The sequence below is a fragment of the Pezoporus wallicus genome, unplaced genomic scaffold, assembly GCF_028554395.1.
Source record: "Pezoporus wallicus isolate ANWC-B61680 ecotype Strahan unplaced genomic scaffold, APGP_CSIRO_Pwel_v1 contig_3952, whole genome shotgun sequence".
Taxonomy (NCBI): Eukaryota; Metazoa; Chordata; class Aves; order Psittaciformes; family Psittacidae; genus Pezoporus; species Pezoporus wallicus.
Genome location: NW_026635034.1, coordinates 3954884 through 3971828, shown reverse-complemented (window position 1 = coordinate 3971828; position 16945 = coordinate 3954884). Strand labels below are relative to the sequence as shown.

Below are 16945 nucleotides of genomic sequence, written 5' to 3'. Positions count from 1 at the left end.
CAGGAACCCAGCACCCATGTCCAAGCTTATACCTGCAGCTCTTACCTTGTTGCCTGGCTGTGAGGCTGTTATGGCACACGTAGTTCAGCCTGAATGGGACCTGCAGGCTCCTTTTGTTGCCTTTTTCCTGCCACTACTGGAGGGGAGAAAGGATGGAAGCTACAGCAGAGAAAGGCCTTCATTTGTAGCTGCTGGCACCTCTCGTTTGCCTCGAGTCATTATTCCAACAGGCTGGATGCCCTCTTGATACAGCTTGTCTCCGGAGGGGAGGGTTAGCTGTGTCTCCCCATGGGACCTGGGTGAGTGTTTAGCTCTCTGCTTTTGTCTCCAATTAGGCTCGTTGTACCTCTGTGTTTCACCTGCCTCAAAGACCCTTCACCTTACGCCTCTGTTATTTATGAGTAGCTCAGGGGGGAAAAGGAGGGTCTGGTCTCAATTTGTGTGGCTGTTTTGCATGTGAAATAAGCATGTTGTGTCAGAAGCGGTGCCAGCAGCCCAGCTCTCCTGGCCCCCGCCGGTCTCATTCAGGGCAGCTTCAACAACCCCAAGGCTGTGCCGTGGTGAGCGGTGGCAGGGCTTGCTTGTAACTGGAAGTGTCACTGTGGTTTTGCAGAGCTGGTCCAGAAGATGGTGGTTTATTTCAGCAGCTCGTAAAGGAGGTGTCAGCCCAGCTTTTGGTCTGTGGGAAAAAGAGCCTGCCATAGCAAACTGGAGATTACAGCAAGTGTTTAGCTTTGGCTCCTGGGCCATCTCTGTGACTGGGGATTGTTGCTCTGCCAAATTATTCAGCTGATGGTTTCATTGCTATAGGTCTGGGCCTTTCTGCCTTTGTTCTCAAGGTATTCTTTATTCTCAGCCTTCTCCTGTCCCATTGGGCATTCAGTGGGCTCTTGATTAAAAATGGATTTGTTGTGGTGACGGAGCAGGAGTCAGAGAGACAGAGAGACATTGGCAGGTAGAATGGACCATGATTTTGCAGCTTTAGCTGCATGTAGAAGCTGAAGGAATGAGTCAACAGATCAGTGTTCCTGGTGTCCCACCAAGCAGGCTCCCTTGGCTTGGGTCAAGGATTTAGTGGTGGGAGGCCAAGGCAGCAGAGCAGCAGGGATTTGCGTAGCCGGGCAAGGACCAAGGGAATGGGATCATGAGCCCTGAGGGCAGGAGGAAAAGCAGGTTGGATGCTGCAACTCATGTGATCCTCCTTGGCAGGGTACCAGGTCTTCATGGGCCAAGCGCCTGGTCCAGCCAACGTCCCCGATTCGTTCTCGGTCTCGAAATATTTAATCAGAGAATCAAATATGAAGTCTCTTTAAGACGAGACTGGCACACAGCAGCTGGCTGAGTGTCACAATCAATGTATCCGCTCTGGAATATTTCCGGCAGAAATATTACATCCTCTCTCATTTACTTGATGATCTTTAGGATGAATCAATCAAAAGATGCTGCACACAAATAGTTCAGCCCATGATCCTGTGGGTGTCCATTAGAGAGGCATTTGCTCCGTGTTAATGGACCTGTTGATTAACAAACAAACCATTGCTTTTTAAGTAGAAAGCTGTTACTTGATGGCAATTGTTAGCATTTGCTTTTCTACTGCCCCACCTCCCCTATGTACAGCTCTCACTGAGCCAACACAGGCAACTGTTGCAACAAAACCCAGGTCTGCACTGCTGGACAGAAAAGCATTCACATCTTATTTAAGCAGTTATCTGAGGTGAACCTTCTCCTGGAGGCTGGAAAGGACAGAGAGAGACTTCTTTGTACTGAGCATGCCATTTCACCACTGTGTGTCTTGCTCTCTTAATCGTGTTTTCTGCACCCGTCTGCCTTGGCATGTGATGCCCTGTTGGATTCCAGCAATGTCTGAGGAAGATCTTCCCCTGACATCCCCAGCAGGTCAAGGCTCAGCAGCTCCTCAAGGAGTCTGTTTTGGGTTTTTCAGCTGGCTGAGTGAATGGGAGCTTTTATTTGGGTCTGTAAAGCTTCTAGTCTGTTGGAGCAATATTGTGTTCATTTCCTTTCCCTACAATGTGAACATTTTCCTAGTTTCCACTTCTGAGTGAAAATCTCCCCATGTTGCAATGTTAGTTCTTCCTTTTTAATGCTGTCATGATATGATCCCCTGCTGGCTCTTTAAACAGTAGGAGATGGTGCCCACTGCATAGAAAATGTCCTTACCTTTGAAAGCCACTGCACCAACCTGAGTGGATCCAACCCATCGATGACCAAAGCTGTGTAGACAAGGACAGCAGCATGTTCAGTGCTGCCAGGGCTTTGGTATGAAATGGGAAACATGCTCCCTGGACACAGACCACTGTGCTGAGCCATGTAACACAGCTAATTGCAGAAGCAGCAGCTGACCAGCTTAAAAGGACCAGTGTTGTGACTGTGATTTGTGTTTAGCTTCATAGTGTAGCTGCCAGTAGTTGTTCTCCTTTCTGGGAAGTGTGTTTGGACCCTTGCTGCTCAGCCAGAGGCTACGGGAGCATTTGGTCTCCAACCTCCCTGGCTGCTGGTGCCAAGCAGCCACTGTTAAGCATCACTTTAGCCCACTGCAGAGGGAACCAACCCCTGTGCCACTTGTTTAGCTCCATCCTTTATTGCTACAAACCAACTCACCCGGAGCTGTCCTTCCTACAGCTAGTGGGAGTCGGTGACGAGGCAGTTAGTGGATTAGGGCAGCAGAGTGAAAACCATTTGGCGTTTCTCTCCTGATTCTTCTGGGTGCCTTTAATTAGCATGATTGCTCAGCACGCGATTTTGCCATGTTCTTTAGCTCCCCTGGTTAGAATAATTATTCCCCCAGCTCCTTTTGTTCCAATTCCTAATCGCTTACAAAGTCTCTTGTTAAAAGCCATTAAATCTGTAATGTAAAGTGAGAGTAAATGCTCAGCAGTGTTATGCTCCCATCCCCACACGTGAGTGCTCGTGCTCCCCGGCCCCTCTCCGCACTCCTCTGCTCCCTGCCACGTGCTCTGTGCCGCAGCATCGCTCTCTGCTTTGCTCTCACACGCTTGCCCACTGGCCATCCCACGTGTCCCACATGCAGCAGGTTTTGAATGCACGCTCTCCCTGCTTTGTGCTGGCACTTTTGGCTTTGTTCAGCTCTGTTTCCTCTCTGCATAGGCTGGTTTTGACACTGAGATTGAATTTAGGGCTGTGGACCGTAATCTCTTATATTTAGTTGCATCTGCAGATATGAAAGTGTCATTAGAAGTGTATGTTTTTTGCCCTGGTATGGCCAGCTCTTGCTTTGGGGAGTGACATACATAAAGGACATGTCCTGGCTGTGGTGGGAGGCAGGACTTCTAATGATAGATGAAGAGGAAAGAACTTATTAAGTAAAACTGCTTCCTCTTTTCTCAAGTATGAAAGCCTCTGGCAGAAGGAAAATGGATTTTGGATAGTCATGTTCCCAGGAGTTTCCATGTTCAAGTGCCTCCCCATTCAGAGGGCTGGGACCTCAGCCCTTTCCCTGCGCCTCATCTCTAGGGATATTTGATCAACACATGCCAATGGCACATGTGGGCCTGACACAACAGGCTTGCACAGAATTACGTGGTGTGAAATAAGATTGAGCTGCAGTGCTTTAAGTGCCTTGTGTGTTTAGGTGACGGGGAGAACGGAGAGAGGGAGACTTACTTTCAGACCATAATGAAACTGGGTCAGAGAATGGTCTGGCAGTCATGTAGTTCATTAAGCTTGGAGCTGACTGCTGGAGCAACAATTCACAGCTAGACCACCTGCTGGGAAAAGCTTGGAGGAAAGGAGCCCTGGTCCTTCCTCTTGCATTTGAATGAAGACTCCTAATTGACAGAAGGCATGTGTTTTGGGCTTAGGTCTTCATTTGCTGCTCTGCTGTTATTTGCCAGACCTTCCGTGCTCTGCAAAGCTCACCCTCTGCTGTGGGCTGGAGTGCACTGCCTGGGGGGTCCCCTCTCACCACATCTCTGCTTTGTTGGCTTCAAAGCTCTTTCCAGGCCTTTCTGTTGCAAAACCATGCTGTATATCATGTGAGTTTTGTGGGAGCAAATCCCTTTCTCCCCTCCTGCAGAATGAAGGCTACCACAAATCCCTGCCACTCATTTGGCTGGCACTACCCAAGTAGTGATCAGCATGATCTCAGTGCAAATCTATATTCCCCTGCTTGCTGTACCCTCTTCCCTTGGGGAAAACACAGCCCTCCCTCTGTCCTGGGGTGTGTGTTTTAGGGCTTGCCACATACTGGCAAGTACCAAGCCATGGTCTTGAAACAGTTTCTGGAATGGGGAGCTCTCCCCTGAGAAGAATAATGTCACTTTTCTGGTCTATTTTGGTGCAGAAGGCAACTTAATTTGAGAACCATCTAGTGGGACAAGTATCAAGAGAAGAAGAGCTGCACTGGCAGCCTTCATTTCTGAAGTGATCAGCAGAGTAGGAGCACCGGAGAGACACAGACAAAGGACAAGACTTCTACAGCATCCAAACAGCCTCCAAAATCAACAGAACCTTGTTCCTGGAGGCTCCCTACTGCTGTCACTGTGGCTTTGCCCTCAGCCTCTTCCTGTTCTCATTTACAGCTTCTCTGTAGTGCTCAGTGCCTCCTTTCCTGCCAGCATCTCCTGCGCTCCTCGGTTCCCATCCTCATCTTGTAAACTCCACAAAATCATGTTTCCCCCCAGGATGCTCCACTCAACACTGCAGGCTCTCAGGCTTGTACCGCTCCTGGGCTTCCTGGAGGGCAGCTCTGGCCTTTCCAGATGACATGAGGTATTGCTGGAGCAGATGGCAGAGTAAACAGACTTGATCAAGCAAGGATATATGTTGGGCCTTGATCAGTTCCTCCACAATGCCTTCTGAAGAGCAGGAGAACGTCACTGCCTTCACTGCCTGGGCAGGGAAGGTCCCAGCTGCAAACTACAGCCGTTGTGTGCTTCCACATCTGCTGTGTGTGTCTCCTTTTGGTGTCTGCTCTCATATCCCAGCCATCTAGCTTTACCAAGCCCTTTATGCGCCCTTCTAGAACCCAGAGCTCCTGTTCCCCAGAGCACAGGAGTCTGGGAGCTGGGGCTGTTCCTTGTTAAGTGCCCGTGACTGAGGGCAGCTCCTTCAGGGACTTCGAAGAAACCATGGTCCGGCTCCACGCCACTGTTTTGCCATCTGTATCATGCATATAACAGCTCCTGCCTCCCCAGGGAATGAGCAAGGCGTAACAAATTAATGTTTATGAAGCTCTCTCTGCCTGTAAAGAAGTTTGCAACAGGACTGTTGCTGTTCTAACTCAGGGGCTTCTTTTGCTGGTTGGCTCTTTGATGTGGTGATCTGTGGTACTGGTGGATCAGCTGTACCATAATTGGAATTAATCAGCAATTAGGGAACATGAGCCCAACTAGATTCTTCCCCAGTGCATAATCATTTCTGGGCAGATCAGTCACTGGTTTCAGTAACTGTGAAATGCTCAGGGTAACTATTGCTGTCTGAAGCAGCTGGGGAACAGAGGAGTTGTTGGAGGGACACGGATACCTGTCAGGCAAAATGGAAATGAAAAGCTGTGTCATGTTAAGCACAGTGCTTAAATGGGTTTCACTCTGAGGGCTGACTTAAAAACATGATTGACGAACGAGTATATTTGAAAACCAAAGTGATGAAAATGATGTTTGGGATTGTTGGGATGGGATCTCTCAAGCTGGGTCCCCTGGGCTTTGTGGAGTGCAGAGAGAGTGCACAGTAGTGAGAAATGGGGACTTGTGGAGGCAGGGAGCTGTGGTGGTTCCTCCAATGGTGAGAATTGCAGAGGAGAAGGCTCCTGGATGCAGCAGTGTGAGCACACAGAGGGACAGAGGCAGCTCGAGGATGCCTAGGATGTCAGTTACTACTGAACCTTAAGGTGTTCTGCAAGCCCCTTCCTGCAGCTTGTTCTCCCAGCTGACCTATAAACCTCAAGAGTTTTGCCACACACTCTTGCATATTGATGGATATTGCGAGGGACAAACCAGCCATCCTTTTTGCTCAGGTACCTTTGTGACCCAGTATGATTTAAACAAGGCAGAGACTAAGCTCTGCATGTTGTGGGTGAAACTGCTGAGTGCCCAGTCCTTCCCCCTTCCCTAGTCCTCTTTACAAGTCATTTCACATACTCTGGCTTCAATCTAACAAAAACAAACTGATGAGGCCCAACTGATCTGGCTGCCTTCCATCATGCAGTGGGCCTCCGAGTGGCTTCAAATAGCTGCACCTCAGTGCAGGCTGGAGAAAAGCATTGGCTGTGCCTCTAGACATGGAGGGTAGCTTTGTCTCAAATCGCAGGGTATCTCAGACCTGAAAATAGCCTTTTTATTTTGCCCTTGGTCTTAAATAGATATTTCTTTTTCCTTGTTATATTTTTCATTTTATACCCTGGTAAGTGCTTTCCTACTTTAGGGCTTTTCCTAAGGGGGATCGGTGGGGAATCTTGGAGCTCTGCCTCCTGAGCTATCAGGCTACATCATTTAGTATTTTGGAACTACTCCATCCATGCAAGAGTTCCAGAGAAAACAAACTTGGGCTAACATGGACATGGCCCACGTTAACGGTGGCAACAGTAGAAATGCAACGGATACTGGAATTCCTCCGACCAAAGGTTTAATGGATCTTACATAGTCTTAAAGAGCCCACTGCATGGAAAGCTGAGAACACTGCCCTTTTCTCATGGAGCATTGTTTGGCTGTTGAGTGCCTGCGGTATTCTCCTACCCCTTCCTCTGCTCTAATAAGCCTGAGAGAAGCTTGTGTGGAAATGGGATCTTCTGGACCCATTTGCTTCTGCTGCTTCTCTTGCTCTCAGCCCATCTCTTCCCTTTCCTGCCCTCAAAAGCATATGCAGTGCTGCGACCCCCTGCTTGTGATTTTGAGTTGTGGAGAAGATGAAGATGCCACAAACTAGCTAGAGCTCCATCTAGCACATTCTCAAGAGGTTTCCAGTGATGACAAGTCTCATTGTGTAAAGTGGGAGACTCTTATGCCTGAGGTTATACCCTGGAAAATGAACGAAGATACAAGGTGAGCTGCTGTGCTGTGGAAGGGAACAATAAGGACCCTGTTTCCATGAAAATGAATAATCATAAACATTTCTGTAGCTCTCAGAGGTTTCCTTTGAATCTTAAGAGAGCTGTTATCTACTTGAAGGTCTACTTGAGGTCTGTGTGTCAGTGTGAAATTCATCTGTGGACTGAATTTTCTTGCAGTTCTCCATTGTGGTCAACAGGGTCAGACTGGTGTAAATGAGAGGTGGTCTAGGCTCTTTGACTTTGCTTTGGATGCTGGAGGAGATGACGTGGTTATATGCATCTGAGAGCATCAGGGAGAACCTCGTAGTGTGCTTTTGCTGACCTTCTGTGACCTGTTTTGTTGTGGCAAGCAAGGCCTCGGGCTGGGTTGCATCTCATTCTGTTATATTATATGTTGGGGGAGGAATGAGGGAAAAAGAGAGAGTTTTGTGTCACAGGCCTGCAGATGAACCCATCCATGACAGAGAACCTGAACCACTGTGTTGCTCTCCCCTCTGATACAGACATATCAGTCCTGGCTTTGACTAGACGGATGGCTGTTTCTTTTGCTCTGGATGCAGGCCAGGCTTGATGGTTTTCATGCCTTCTTTGATGCTATTCATACTTCATATCTGTGCATAGAGAAAGATAAAATGTACTCTGTTGTTGAAGTCCCCTATTGCTTTTCCTTTATATCGTAAATTCTGCTGTAACACAGAAGAGAGATCAAAGCTCTGTTGCCTAATGTGGGCTGTGTGGATAGCAGTGTTATGTTTGGCCAGCTTATTGCACCTAATTTGCTATTTTGTTTAACCCATTTTTGCCAGGCTTCGCATGGCATCCCCTTGCTTTTCCCATCTGTTCCCACAGCAATTTTTGCTCCTGTTTTAGAAGCAGTTTCCATCCTTGGGTTTCACAACTGGGCTGCACCACTCCTGCTATGGTGGATGGGGCTGCCATGAGGAGTTCTGCATCGTTTTCTGTGTGGTTCCCTCTCTTCCCCATGCCATGTTCCCTGCTGTTCTTCTCCAGTGACCTGGAGCAGCCTCAGATCTTAAAAGCCCTAGAAGCATGGTATATTTTAGTGGTTGCAATTTTACCAGAAGGCAGACAGTGAAGACGAGTTGAAATGACCTGGTTTGTCACCACCAGTCAGTGGAGGAAAGGTGTTCCTTGCAGGAACTGTCTGTAGGTTGCATTGGATATGTGCATGGGGAACTAGCCAGAGTGGTGGGAAGTGCAGGACAGCTCTGGAGGACTAAGTGGATGGCCAGGGTTGAGGACAAAAACTGATTGCATGGTTCGGTTGCCTTCAATTTTCTTGTCCTTCCATTGCCACATCCTTTCAGCCTGCTAAGAGAAAATACTCCATTTTCCCCCTCCATCTCAAGCTGTTAGAGCTGCACAGCAAATCTGAGCTCATTCCTCCTTCCCTGTTCTTCAACACTTTCCATACATTTATTCCACCACCATACCATGGCTATTAGTAGAGACAGTATCATGTTTTAGTTTAAAAAGTGGTCTCACTAGAAGGAGAAGCACAAAGTTCAACCTGTCAGACCCTTCCTGATTTTGTAGCTCTTGAGATGCTTTTGATTTGAATCTACAAGGTGGGGTTTTTACCTCCTTACTATTTTCAGGCTTGTATATCGGAGTTTCCCTCCACATCTACAATCAATGTGTCAAATACGGTATTTTTCCTCTCATTTTCCAGCTAGCACTGACAAATATCAAACAAAAGAGATTGTTTTTAAAATTTCCCCAAGTCATTCTAAGAAAATGAACACTTTGTTTCTCTTTTTTTTTTTTTGGGGGGGGGGGAGAAGGGAGAAAGAAGTAAAATAAACACCCCAGATTCTCTAAGACATTTCCAAACTAATTTTTTAGGAGCTAATAGCTTTGATGGGAGAAAGGTGACATTTGTCATAGTAGCATCCAAATTCTGAACCTGTTGAGATTCACCCATTTAACTCTGGACATCTCAGTGAGCATCATCCTTCTCACATTCGACAGTGAAGACATAAACCTAGCAAGAGCCTTGTTGGTTTCTGCTCCATACAAGAGAATGGGGTTGAAGGTAGCAGTGCAATACGGGAGACAGCAGTGAGGAAAGAGAGAAAACCAGTCTGGAGATAAGCATGGGGTTTTTCAGATTCTTTGGGGACTTTGATAAATCAGAAGGAGAGGATGCCAAAATGACTGTTGCTGCATTGCTTTCCCAAGCCAGTGGTGTGTGTATTCAGCCTCTGAGCTTCAGACACATAGGCTGTCTGCCACTTTTGCAATCATCCTCAATAGCAACTGCATGTTGGTTATGGAGTAACCCCTGCTGGAGTCCCATCCCGCAAAGATCCTGCTGTCACTGGAGATCCATGCAGCTGGGATTCACAGCATAGCACTGATGACAAAGAGCAGAGCCCTCAGCATCCCGAGCCTTAAGCCTTGCTGATCTTTCACATGTCCCTTTGCTGAGGCTGTGTGTCCCCAGTGGGTTTTTAGGTCTGTTGGATGTGGTCCGGCAGAAGTGGAATTGCCTTAATTTAGCAGAGCTAAGAAATGCAAAGAAAATAAAAGCAGACAGGAGTGCTCCTTGGAGATACTTGGTGTTGTTGAGCATAGACTTTCCCAGCTATCCTTTGGTAGCCATAAAACATATTTATATTACAAAAAACAAAACACGATAAATAGCGATGCTCAGGGATGCCATGTTTATTTGTCTCCCAGTAACTCTGATAAGAAATAGACTTAGTTTGCATGGACATTTCCAAGCATCAGCACTTTAAACTCTGAGAGTTGAGCTAGTCTCTTTCTCACCACTAATGATATTTCAACGCTTGGAATTTGCCTATGAATTTTGTTTATGACACATTGAACTGAAGCCGAGCCTGGCTTACCCTCCCCATGTGGATCAGCCCTTCAGGGCCACTGGGAATAACAGATAGTTTCTCCCAAACAAGTTTAAACAGTTCCAAACCAAACAAACAACTTTCGTCTTCATCCTCAGGTTCACCAAAAGAGGCATGCATTTGACGAGCAGATGGAATAAGATAGTGCAGGGAAGAAATATAAATAGATATAAAAGAAAAGAGCAGAAGGAAGAAATGGGATGGGGGAGGAATATTCTGGCTGGTGTAGATTTGGTGTGAGAAACTTTCTGTTCCTAGCCTAGTGGAAAACACTTTTCCTATTGAGATCAATTCACAACGATATCCAAACTGCTCCATGCTGCTCTAGTGATGCCAGACTTGGGCTAAGTTATCTGCTTTGTTGAGGATCCTGTTACTGTATGAGGAATGGGAGCACTTTGCAGGTGTTAGAGCCCTTGTGTAGCCAAAACGTCCCAGTAATTTCCATGGAAAAACCCTTTGGGCCCTTGAGAGCTGGGACAGAATACAGCAATCCCCAGAATCTTGCTATTCATGTCTTGGTCCTGGCAATTCAGTGGATCTGTACTGGGGATTTTGCTAAACTGGCATAGAAGCCTCTTATGTCCACATGCTTGGTCTGAGCTAAGAGCAACTCCACTGCAGTCTTAGCAGCTACCTTCAATGACCTATGCCTATGTCTCTTTCCAGCTCATTAGCCTCAGTTAGGAGAAGTATCATTACAAATGGGTGTCTGGGAAAGTAATGTAAAAAATGATGAGCTGACACCTGAAGACAAATGAGTGAGTCTTTTCTGCAAGAGCACACAGGACTCAGCACAAAAAATGATAGCAAACAGGGAATGTAGGCTAAACATCAGGATGTGTCCTAACAGTGAACCAGATTGTGCCCTCCTTCAGTCAGACCTTGGGGAAAGGGTTGTGGATGTCTCAGCAGAAGGATTCCTTCCTGGAGCTCGCATCCAAAGCTGCATAACAGGCTTGCTTCTTCCAGTCTAGAGAACCATTCTCTGACAAGTCCTGAATATTTGTATTTATTTAGCTTTAGAGAAAAGTGTTCATCTTTACCATAGAAACAATTAGATGTTAATTATTATTAAAAACATGCTAGTAATGGGTTTCCCTGGCTGGGGCATCCCAAGGCAGGAGCATTTATGAAGAGATGGTTAATACAACCCTTGGAAATGTATTTGCCCAGTAAGTTTGTAAGGAAGGAGCATGCCTGTGTTCTCTGCTCCTCTTATTTTTCCTTTTCATCTGGCCAGTACTTCTGGCAAATCCTAAACCTTCAAATTACTTTTAAAGAGGTGGGGCCATGTAAGGAGAAGATGCCTCCAGTGTGCAAGTTTCGGTGTAGATGGGACAGCCAGGGCTAAGGAAATCTGTGGGTCTCCCCAGCCATGCAATGGTACTCTTCAGCCTCAGAAATGTTAAGCCAGACTAAATAAATAGTGAGAGACATAGGAAGAATTCTCCATTTTCCCTACTCCCTGCTGGGGGGGGTGGGGGGGAAGATGGACTAGGCAGGAATCAGGACCTTTTAACTTCCAGTGAGTGGGAACCTTTAGAAAAGAGTAGTTCCCAGTTCTCTGTCCAGACTGGTTGCATGCCCCTTGTCCTCAGAGCACTTGTGTCTGCACGTACCACATGCAATAATTGCCTGTTCCTCATGGAAAGACGGAGTGAGGTAGCCCTACCCAGAGAGGGCATTTTGGCTTTAATTTAATGGCAGCCGTTTGCTGGTTATTCATTTGGTTCTTTTTAATAATTACATGTGTGTCGATATCTCTCTCTTTTTTTCTAGTTTTGCTCTTTTTTGTTTTTTCGTTTACTTTATTTTGCTTTTTTCTTTTTTCTGTTTTTTTTTCCCCTTTAGGTTTCAGAGAAATTATGTTGAATCCAATAAGCCTCCCTGGACATTCCAAACCTCTTAACCAAGGCATTTATGTTGAGGATGTCAGTGTTTATTTCAGCAAAGGACGTCATGGCTTTTAAAAACTCCTTAAAAGTCCCTGTTCTGATGTCAAGTTTATAGGCTGTGCCCTCAAAATGGTGGGAAGCAGTAAGCGTGGTCTGTATGGATTGAGGTCTCCTCCTAATAGGACTCTACAGCCCTGCCTGTACACACGTTAAAGCCAACTGAAACTGGTTTTCTGTCACCAGATAACAGGGTTGTTCTTTTCCTCCAATGGTCGCTGTGTTCGTTAAATATTCCTGCAAGGCACAACAGCAGCAATGAGAGCAAATAAAGAGAATTTAAAACCCAGTTGAAAGGAGTCATCCTAATAACACAGTAAATAATTGTACTTTTGCTTTAAAATAAAAACACAAAACAAAACCAACCAAGCCAACCAAACTGACATCTTTAGTCATGTCCTCTCTGCTTGGAGTTTTCCTTGTAAGCTTGTGTCTTCGCAACACCCAGTGAATGCTGCCATCACCTCTTATGTGGCACCGCCATGGGAGGTCTCCCAGAGCGAGCCGAGGCGGGGAGCCTGGAAGAACCTAAAGCAGAATGAAGACTTTTGGTAAGAACACAGGCAGCCCCGCTCCCAGTTCTTGCACAGAAAATAATGTTGGAAGGAATAATAATGGAAAGAGAGAAAGAAACAAAGAATGAAAGAAAGAAGTCTTCTCTGACAGGAAGAGAATGTTGTTATCTTTGAAGTGCACATATTGTAGGAGGCTTTTTTTGTCTGTCTGTCTGTGTGTGTTAGAGCGGCTCATTGGATCTGACTATATCGTTGTCGTACTCTGGTCTCTCCCTGCTGCTTGAATGATGAGCTTTATCTGAGGAGTTGCCTGGACTTCCCATATGGATGGAGAATCCATAGTGCAGGAGGGTTTGTGTCCTTGCCAGGACTAGGGCAGTAAGCAAAGTGGAAGGGCGTATCAGATGCACGTAGGTCCCGGTTGCCGGGTCTTTTCCAGCCCCCTTTAGCTCTCCCCTGTATTCCCACCCAACTAGAGATTGATTGTAACCAAGTCACGTACCCAGGACCATCAGCTCGAGGCTGGCTGACTGAAGGAGAGGAAAAATAAGTATTCTGTTGGTTCTTCTCTGGCATAAACAGGAATATCGATCCTGTTCTCTGGCCAATATTTGTATTCTCTCCCCCCTCTCCCATCCCACTTTTGTCTTACTTCATCCAAAGCCTCTCAGATGGAAAAGTAAACCCTTTGATCCTGTCCTTAAGAGAAGCCAGCTGCCCTTGTGGCAACTTGCAGGGCTTTCCTTGGACTCTCTGGATGTCACGTGTACGGGAAATACAGATTTGCTCACACGTGTCAGTGATAATCTATAAGCAAGGCAGATTTTCTCTAGAGCCTTCCAGAAGCTTCAGGTGTGGCCAGATCCTTTTCTGAGAGGAGTATTGAACCAGGAGCTTGCTCACCAGCCACTCAGCTTTGCTTGCCTTCTTGGTGGCCCGAGATGACCTTATCACATCAGGGGTATCTCAAATCCTCAGCCCTGAAGGGTCACAGCCGCTGGAAAGAGTCACGGTCCCCCTCTGCCAGAACTGGGCAGAAGCCTCAGAATGGGATGTTCTGCTTCATCCTGCCTTTATAAGTGACCCGCATGAACCACCTTGGAGATTGCCAGGAGTTTTTACTATCAGATTTCCCACAGGGGTGTCCCTGGGAATATTCCATTCTCTTGCTTCTTCTCGTGGTTCATTTGCATAAAGAGGTAAAGTGCAATAGAAGAGTACAGGAGAAACGGTAGCAGATTGCTTTAAGTTAACAGACATGCCTTAGGGGGGCACCTGCATTAGGACGAGGAGGCCTGGCTCAGGTTGGATGGCTTCAGAAACCATGACCAAAACTCCCAGCAATGTTTCCTGCCCGCATCGGAGCTGGAAATGCAAGAGGTGCACCGCCAGAGAGGACCTGCGGCCGTGTGCTATTGACACCTCAACCTGCAGATTCACAGAGAGAGGAGGAGCTTCGCCAAGCGTGTGAATCACTGACTGGGTGCTTGTCTGAACTGAATTTCCCCATCTCCTGGAAGTCTCCCACCTGACCTGGGGATGTCTTGTCCATCCAAACTGTCTCCTCTCCCTAGCACTGTTCAGGGGACTCTGCTCTCAACTGCCTGTATCAGTCGTAGAGATACATCCGTGAGCCTGGACCAGAAGCCTATATCCAAACACCTTAGCAGAGGAAGGGTTGAATTTTGCAGCTCAGGTCCATCTCTGCTTAGAAGAAATTCTCCGGACCGAACAGCATAATTTAAAGCAGTTCTCCCCACTGTGATCAATGTCTCAATTTGTTTAACACCAATTAAAGTCTCTGGTTCCTCACTGCTGAAAAACAAAAGCCAGTCATGGCCGTTTGCGATCGGTGGCTTTAAGTAGCAAGCCTAAGGATGTTTTCTTTCTTTTGTTAAATTTTATTTTATTTTTAATTATTGTAAATCATTACCTCATTTTCTGTCAATGAGACTCCTCCATCTTTGAGCATTCTTATCTTGCCATAACTATCATCCTGTGCTAATGGGAAATGGACGGTCCCTTTTCACAGAGACTATAGGGGTGTTCAATGTCTAGTTTCTTAATAAACACTTTATTTTCTAACGAAACAGCTGCATCAGGCCTCTTCTTTGAAGACAAAATAAATAAAACGTTCAGAATGACACATCCCATAGTCTACTTCTTCATGAGATGGTCCATGTGTGGGGAGTACAGTTTGTTCTCTTCTGTGGGGGGCGTGGAGGGTGGGATTTACACTTGTGATATGAACATTGCTCATGTGTAGCTCTTGCTTCTGTCAGTCTCATCAGGCACAAAGATGTTTTCTTGCCTGAGAGCTTAGCTGCCGATCATCTCAGTTGACAACCTGTTGTTTTTTGTAGCTCAAAATGGTCATATTCTCAGGGACAAGGCAGTACTGCTGGGAGATTGTGTGAGGATTTGCCAAGACAAGTTTCTACACCTAGTGCAAGGAGTTTTATTAGGAGACTTATCTCTCAGGGAGCTTGACACTAAATGATTGTTCTGGCTGCAGTGGTTTTTTGTTTCAGGACATGCTCTTGCTGCAGGTCTCCCTGCTTGGCTGTGCAAATTGCTCTCCTGTTGGGTGCTAACTGTTGTCTCTTAATCAGGGACAATTAGCTTACTAAGCTAGCAAGGAGGTGTTTGACGTAGTGGGGTAAAGGTGCGTGCTGCTTTTGGGTTCCTCATCAGGAGTTCATGTAAGGATGGCTGCTCCAGAAGGAGAGAGGAGCAAGTCTGCAACATGCAGGGTCTGGCATGAGGATGTGTCTTAGTGGCTGTGTCTTGGTATCATTAGTATCGTTGATGATCATTTATATGATGATATTTACATGTCACTTACATGACTTCAAGTTGCTGTGCCAACCTGCAGATGATTGTAGGCATGAGGCTGGAGTGTGTTTGAGCTGATATTGGTAGATGTTGCTGGAACCTTCTTAGATAACCTGGTGGGAGTTTTGATAGAAATATGTTTTCCAGCATCCTTCTGTTCCTTTAACTTCCTGACATGACTTTCAAGCAATGTCTCAAAATGATGCCATGAGTGAATTTCTGCATGCTGTTCCCTTCTAATGAGTGTGCCTCTAGAAGCGACTGTGTGCTGTGGTTCACAGGATTAGGTGATGGCTGAGACCTGTACCTTTCCAGGAATGCCTGTGGTGCCTGAGACAAATGGTTGTCTCCTCACGTATAACCTTACACACAGGATGGGCGGCTGATCTGCACTGGATTTTATCCCTACTTCTCTTTCATTTCTGAGGTGTGGGGAACAAATATGGGTCTTGGTATCTCTGTCTTTTCCTTCCTTCTACTCGGGTCTGCTCATGTTTCACACCCAGAAACACTGCAAACAGAGGGCTGATTAGCCAGTTACTCAGGCTGCTGGTACAGTCAGCCTTAGTGCACTTTGCTTTGTATTTCAGGCCAACTGATCCTTACTTATGAGTTCCCACAATGTTTTTGATGCCGCCAGTTCCCACGGAGCTAGCCTAACATGCCCACAGGCTCTGACATGCACTGCAGAGGGGTTGGGTACTTGTTTATCCTTGTGTTTGCTTCTTGGTCACCTTTGTTGCCTCATGTACCCATGTGAAGGCTCCGTGCCTGCAGTGAGTGTGATGGGCAAGGTATGATGGTGGCACAATACCTCTCTGCATTATGGAAGCAGTGTGTGGCCCAGTGGGACCTTGGGCTTTGACTTGCTTGGACAAGTGTTTGATGTGTGTGATGCTGTAGGTATATTGAGTCTCAATAGCTGCTTATGCAAAGTTGCACCGGCTGAGTCTTGATGTCCTTTGCTGCTCTTTTGTTTTTTAGATGTGCTTTTAAGAGCCAGCCCTGCTTTTGAAGGTGGTGGTTTTCTCTACCGCCAGGTCTTTAGCCTTTCCAGCATGTGTCTGTGCCCTGCTGTCCAGGGAGGCAGAGGCAGAAGTCCCAGGAGCTGTGGGCAGTCAGAGGATGGTGCTTCTGCTGTTTCAGCAAACTGCAGTGGTGCATCACCACTCTGTTCTGATTTGTACCCAGAACATACTGCAGATCCTCGAGGTTAAGCTTTGGCATTAGCAGAGGATAAAGAGGCCTAGATACAGTAGTAAAGCTAAAAACCACAGGTCTGGAGCAGCAGGAGGAAGAGAGCATGCAAGAAATCAATGCCGGGTGACTTCATTTTTACTTAACGTTTTGAAGGGTTTCTGGTGCGGTTTACGCAATAAGTCAAAGAATCTTTATTAACTGTGTATTTACCAGCACCTGCAGCCCCTGATCAGTTGGTGGAGAACTTTAACAAGCTGCAGGGAAATCCATACGGCCCTTTGAAGGGGAAAGAGTGTAAAGGAGAGTGGCACACACTCAGCTAGAAAAGGTGCTTTACCTGGTGAAGCAATGGCATATCTTTTGTGATTTCTCCAATGTTCCCCCTTTTCCCCTCTCCTTATGACAGGCAGGCTCCTTGGTGGTGCCAGCATGTGGTCTGATGCCACAGAGCATCAACTGCCAGCCCCACATCTCTGGTGGCCTGAGCTTGTTGTGCCACAGGGGTGCACTGCAGGCTGTAGGGCATCCTAC

The 16945-nt window shown here is 46.6% G+C and overlaps 1 protein-coding gene across 5 annotated transcripts in view; it reads left to right on the top strand.

Moving 5' to 3' along the window:
• The window catches only part of NTRK3 (neurotrophic receptor tyrosine kinase 3), a 207527-nt gene that overhangs the window by 124534 nt on the left and 66048 nt on the right, over positions 1-16945 (top strand). The window contains exon 13 of one of the 5 annotated variants that reach the window (XM_057422631.1): positions 11764-12153. The exons of the other annotated variants lie outside the window; for them this stretch is intronic. Coding sequence (XP_057278614.1) covers positions 11764-11882 — 119 coding nt within the window. The 3' untranslated portion in view covers positions 11883-12153. Of the gene's footprint in view, positions 1-11763; positions 12154-16945 lie in introns of those variants that run through there. 5 annotated transcript variants of the gene reach the window in all.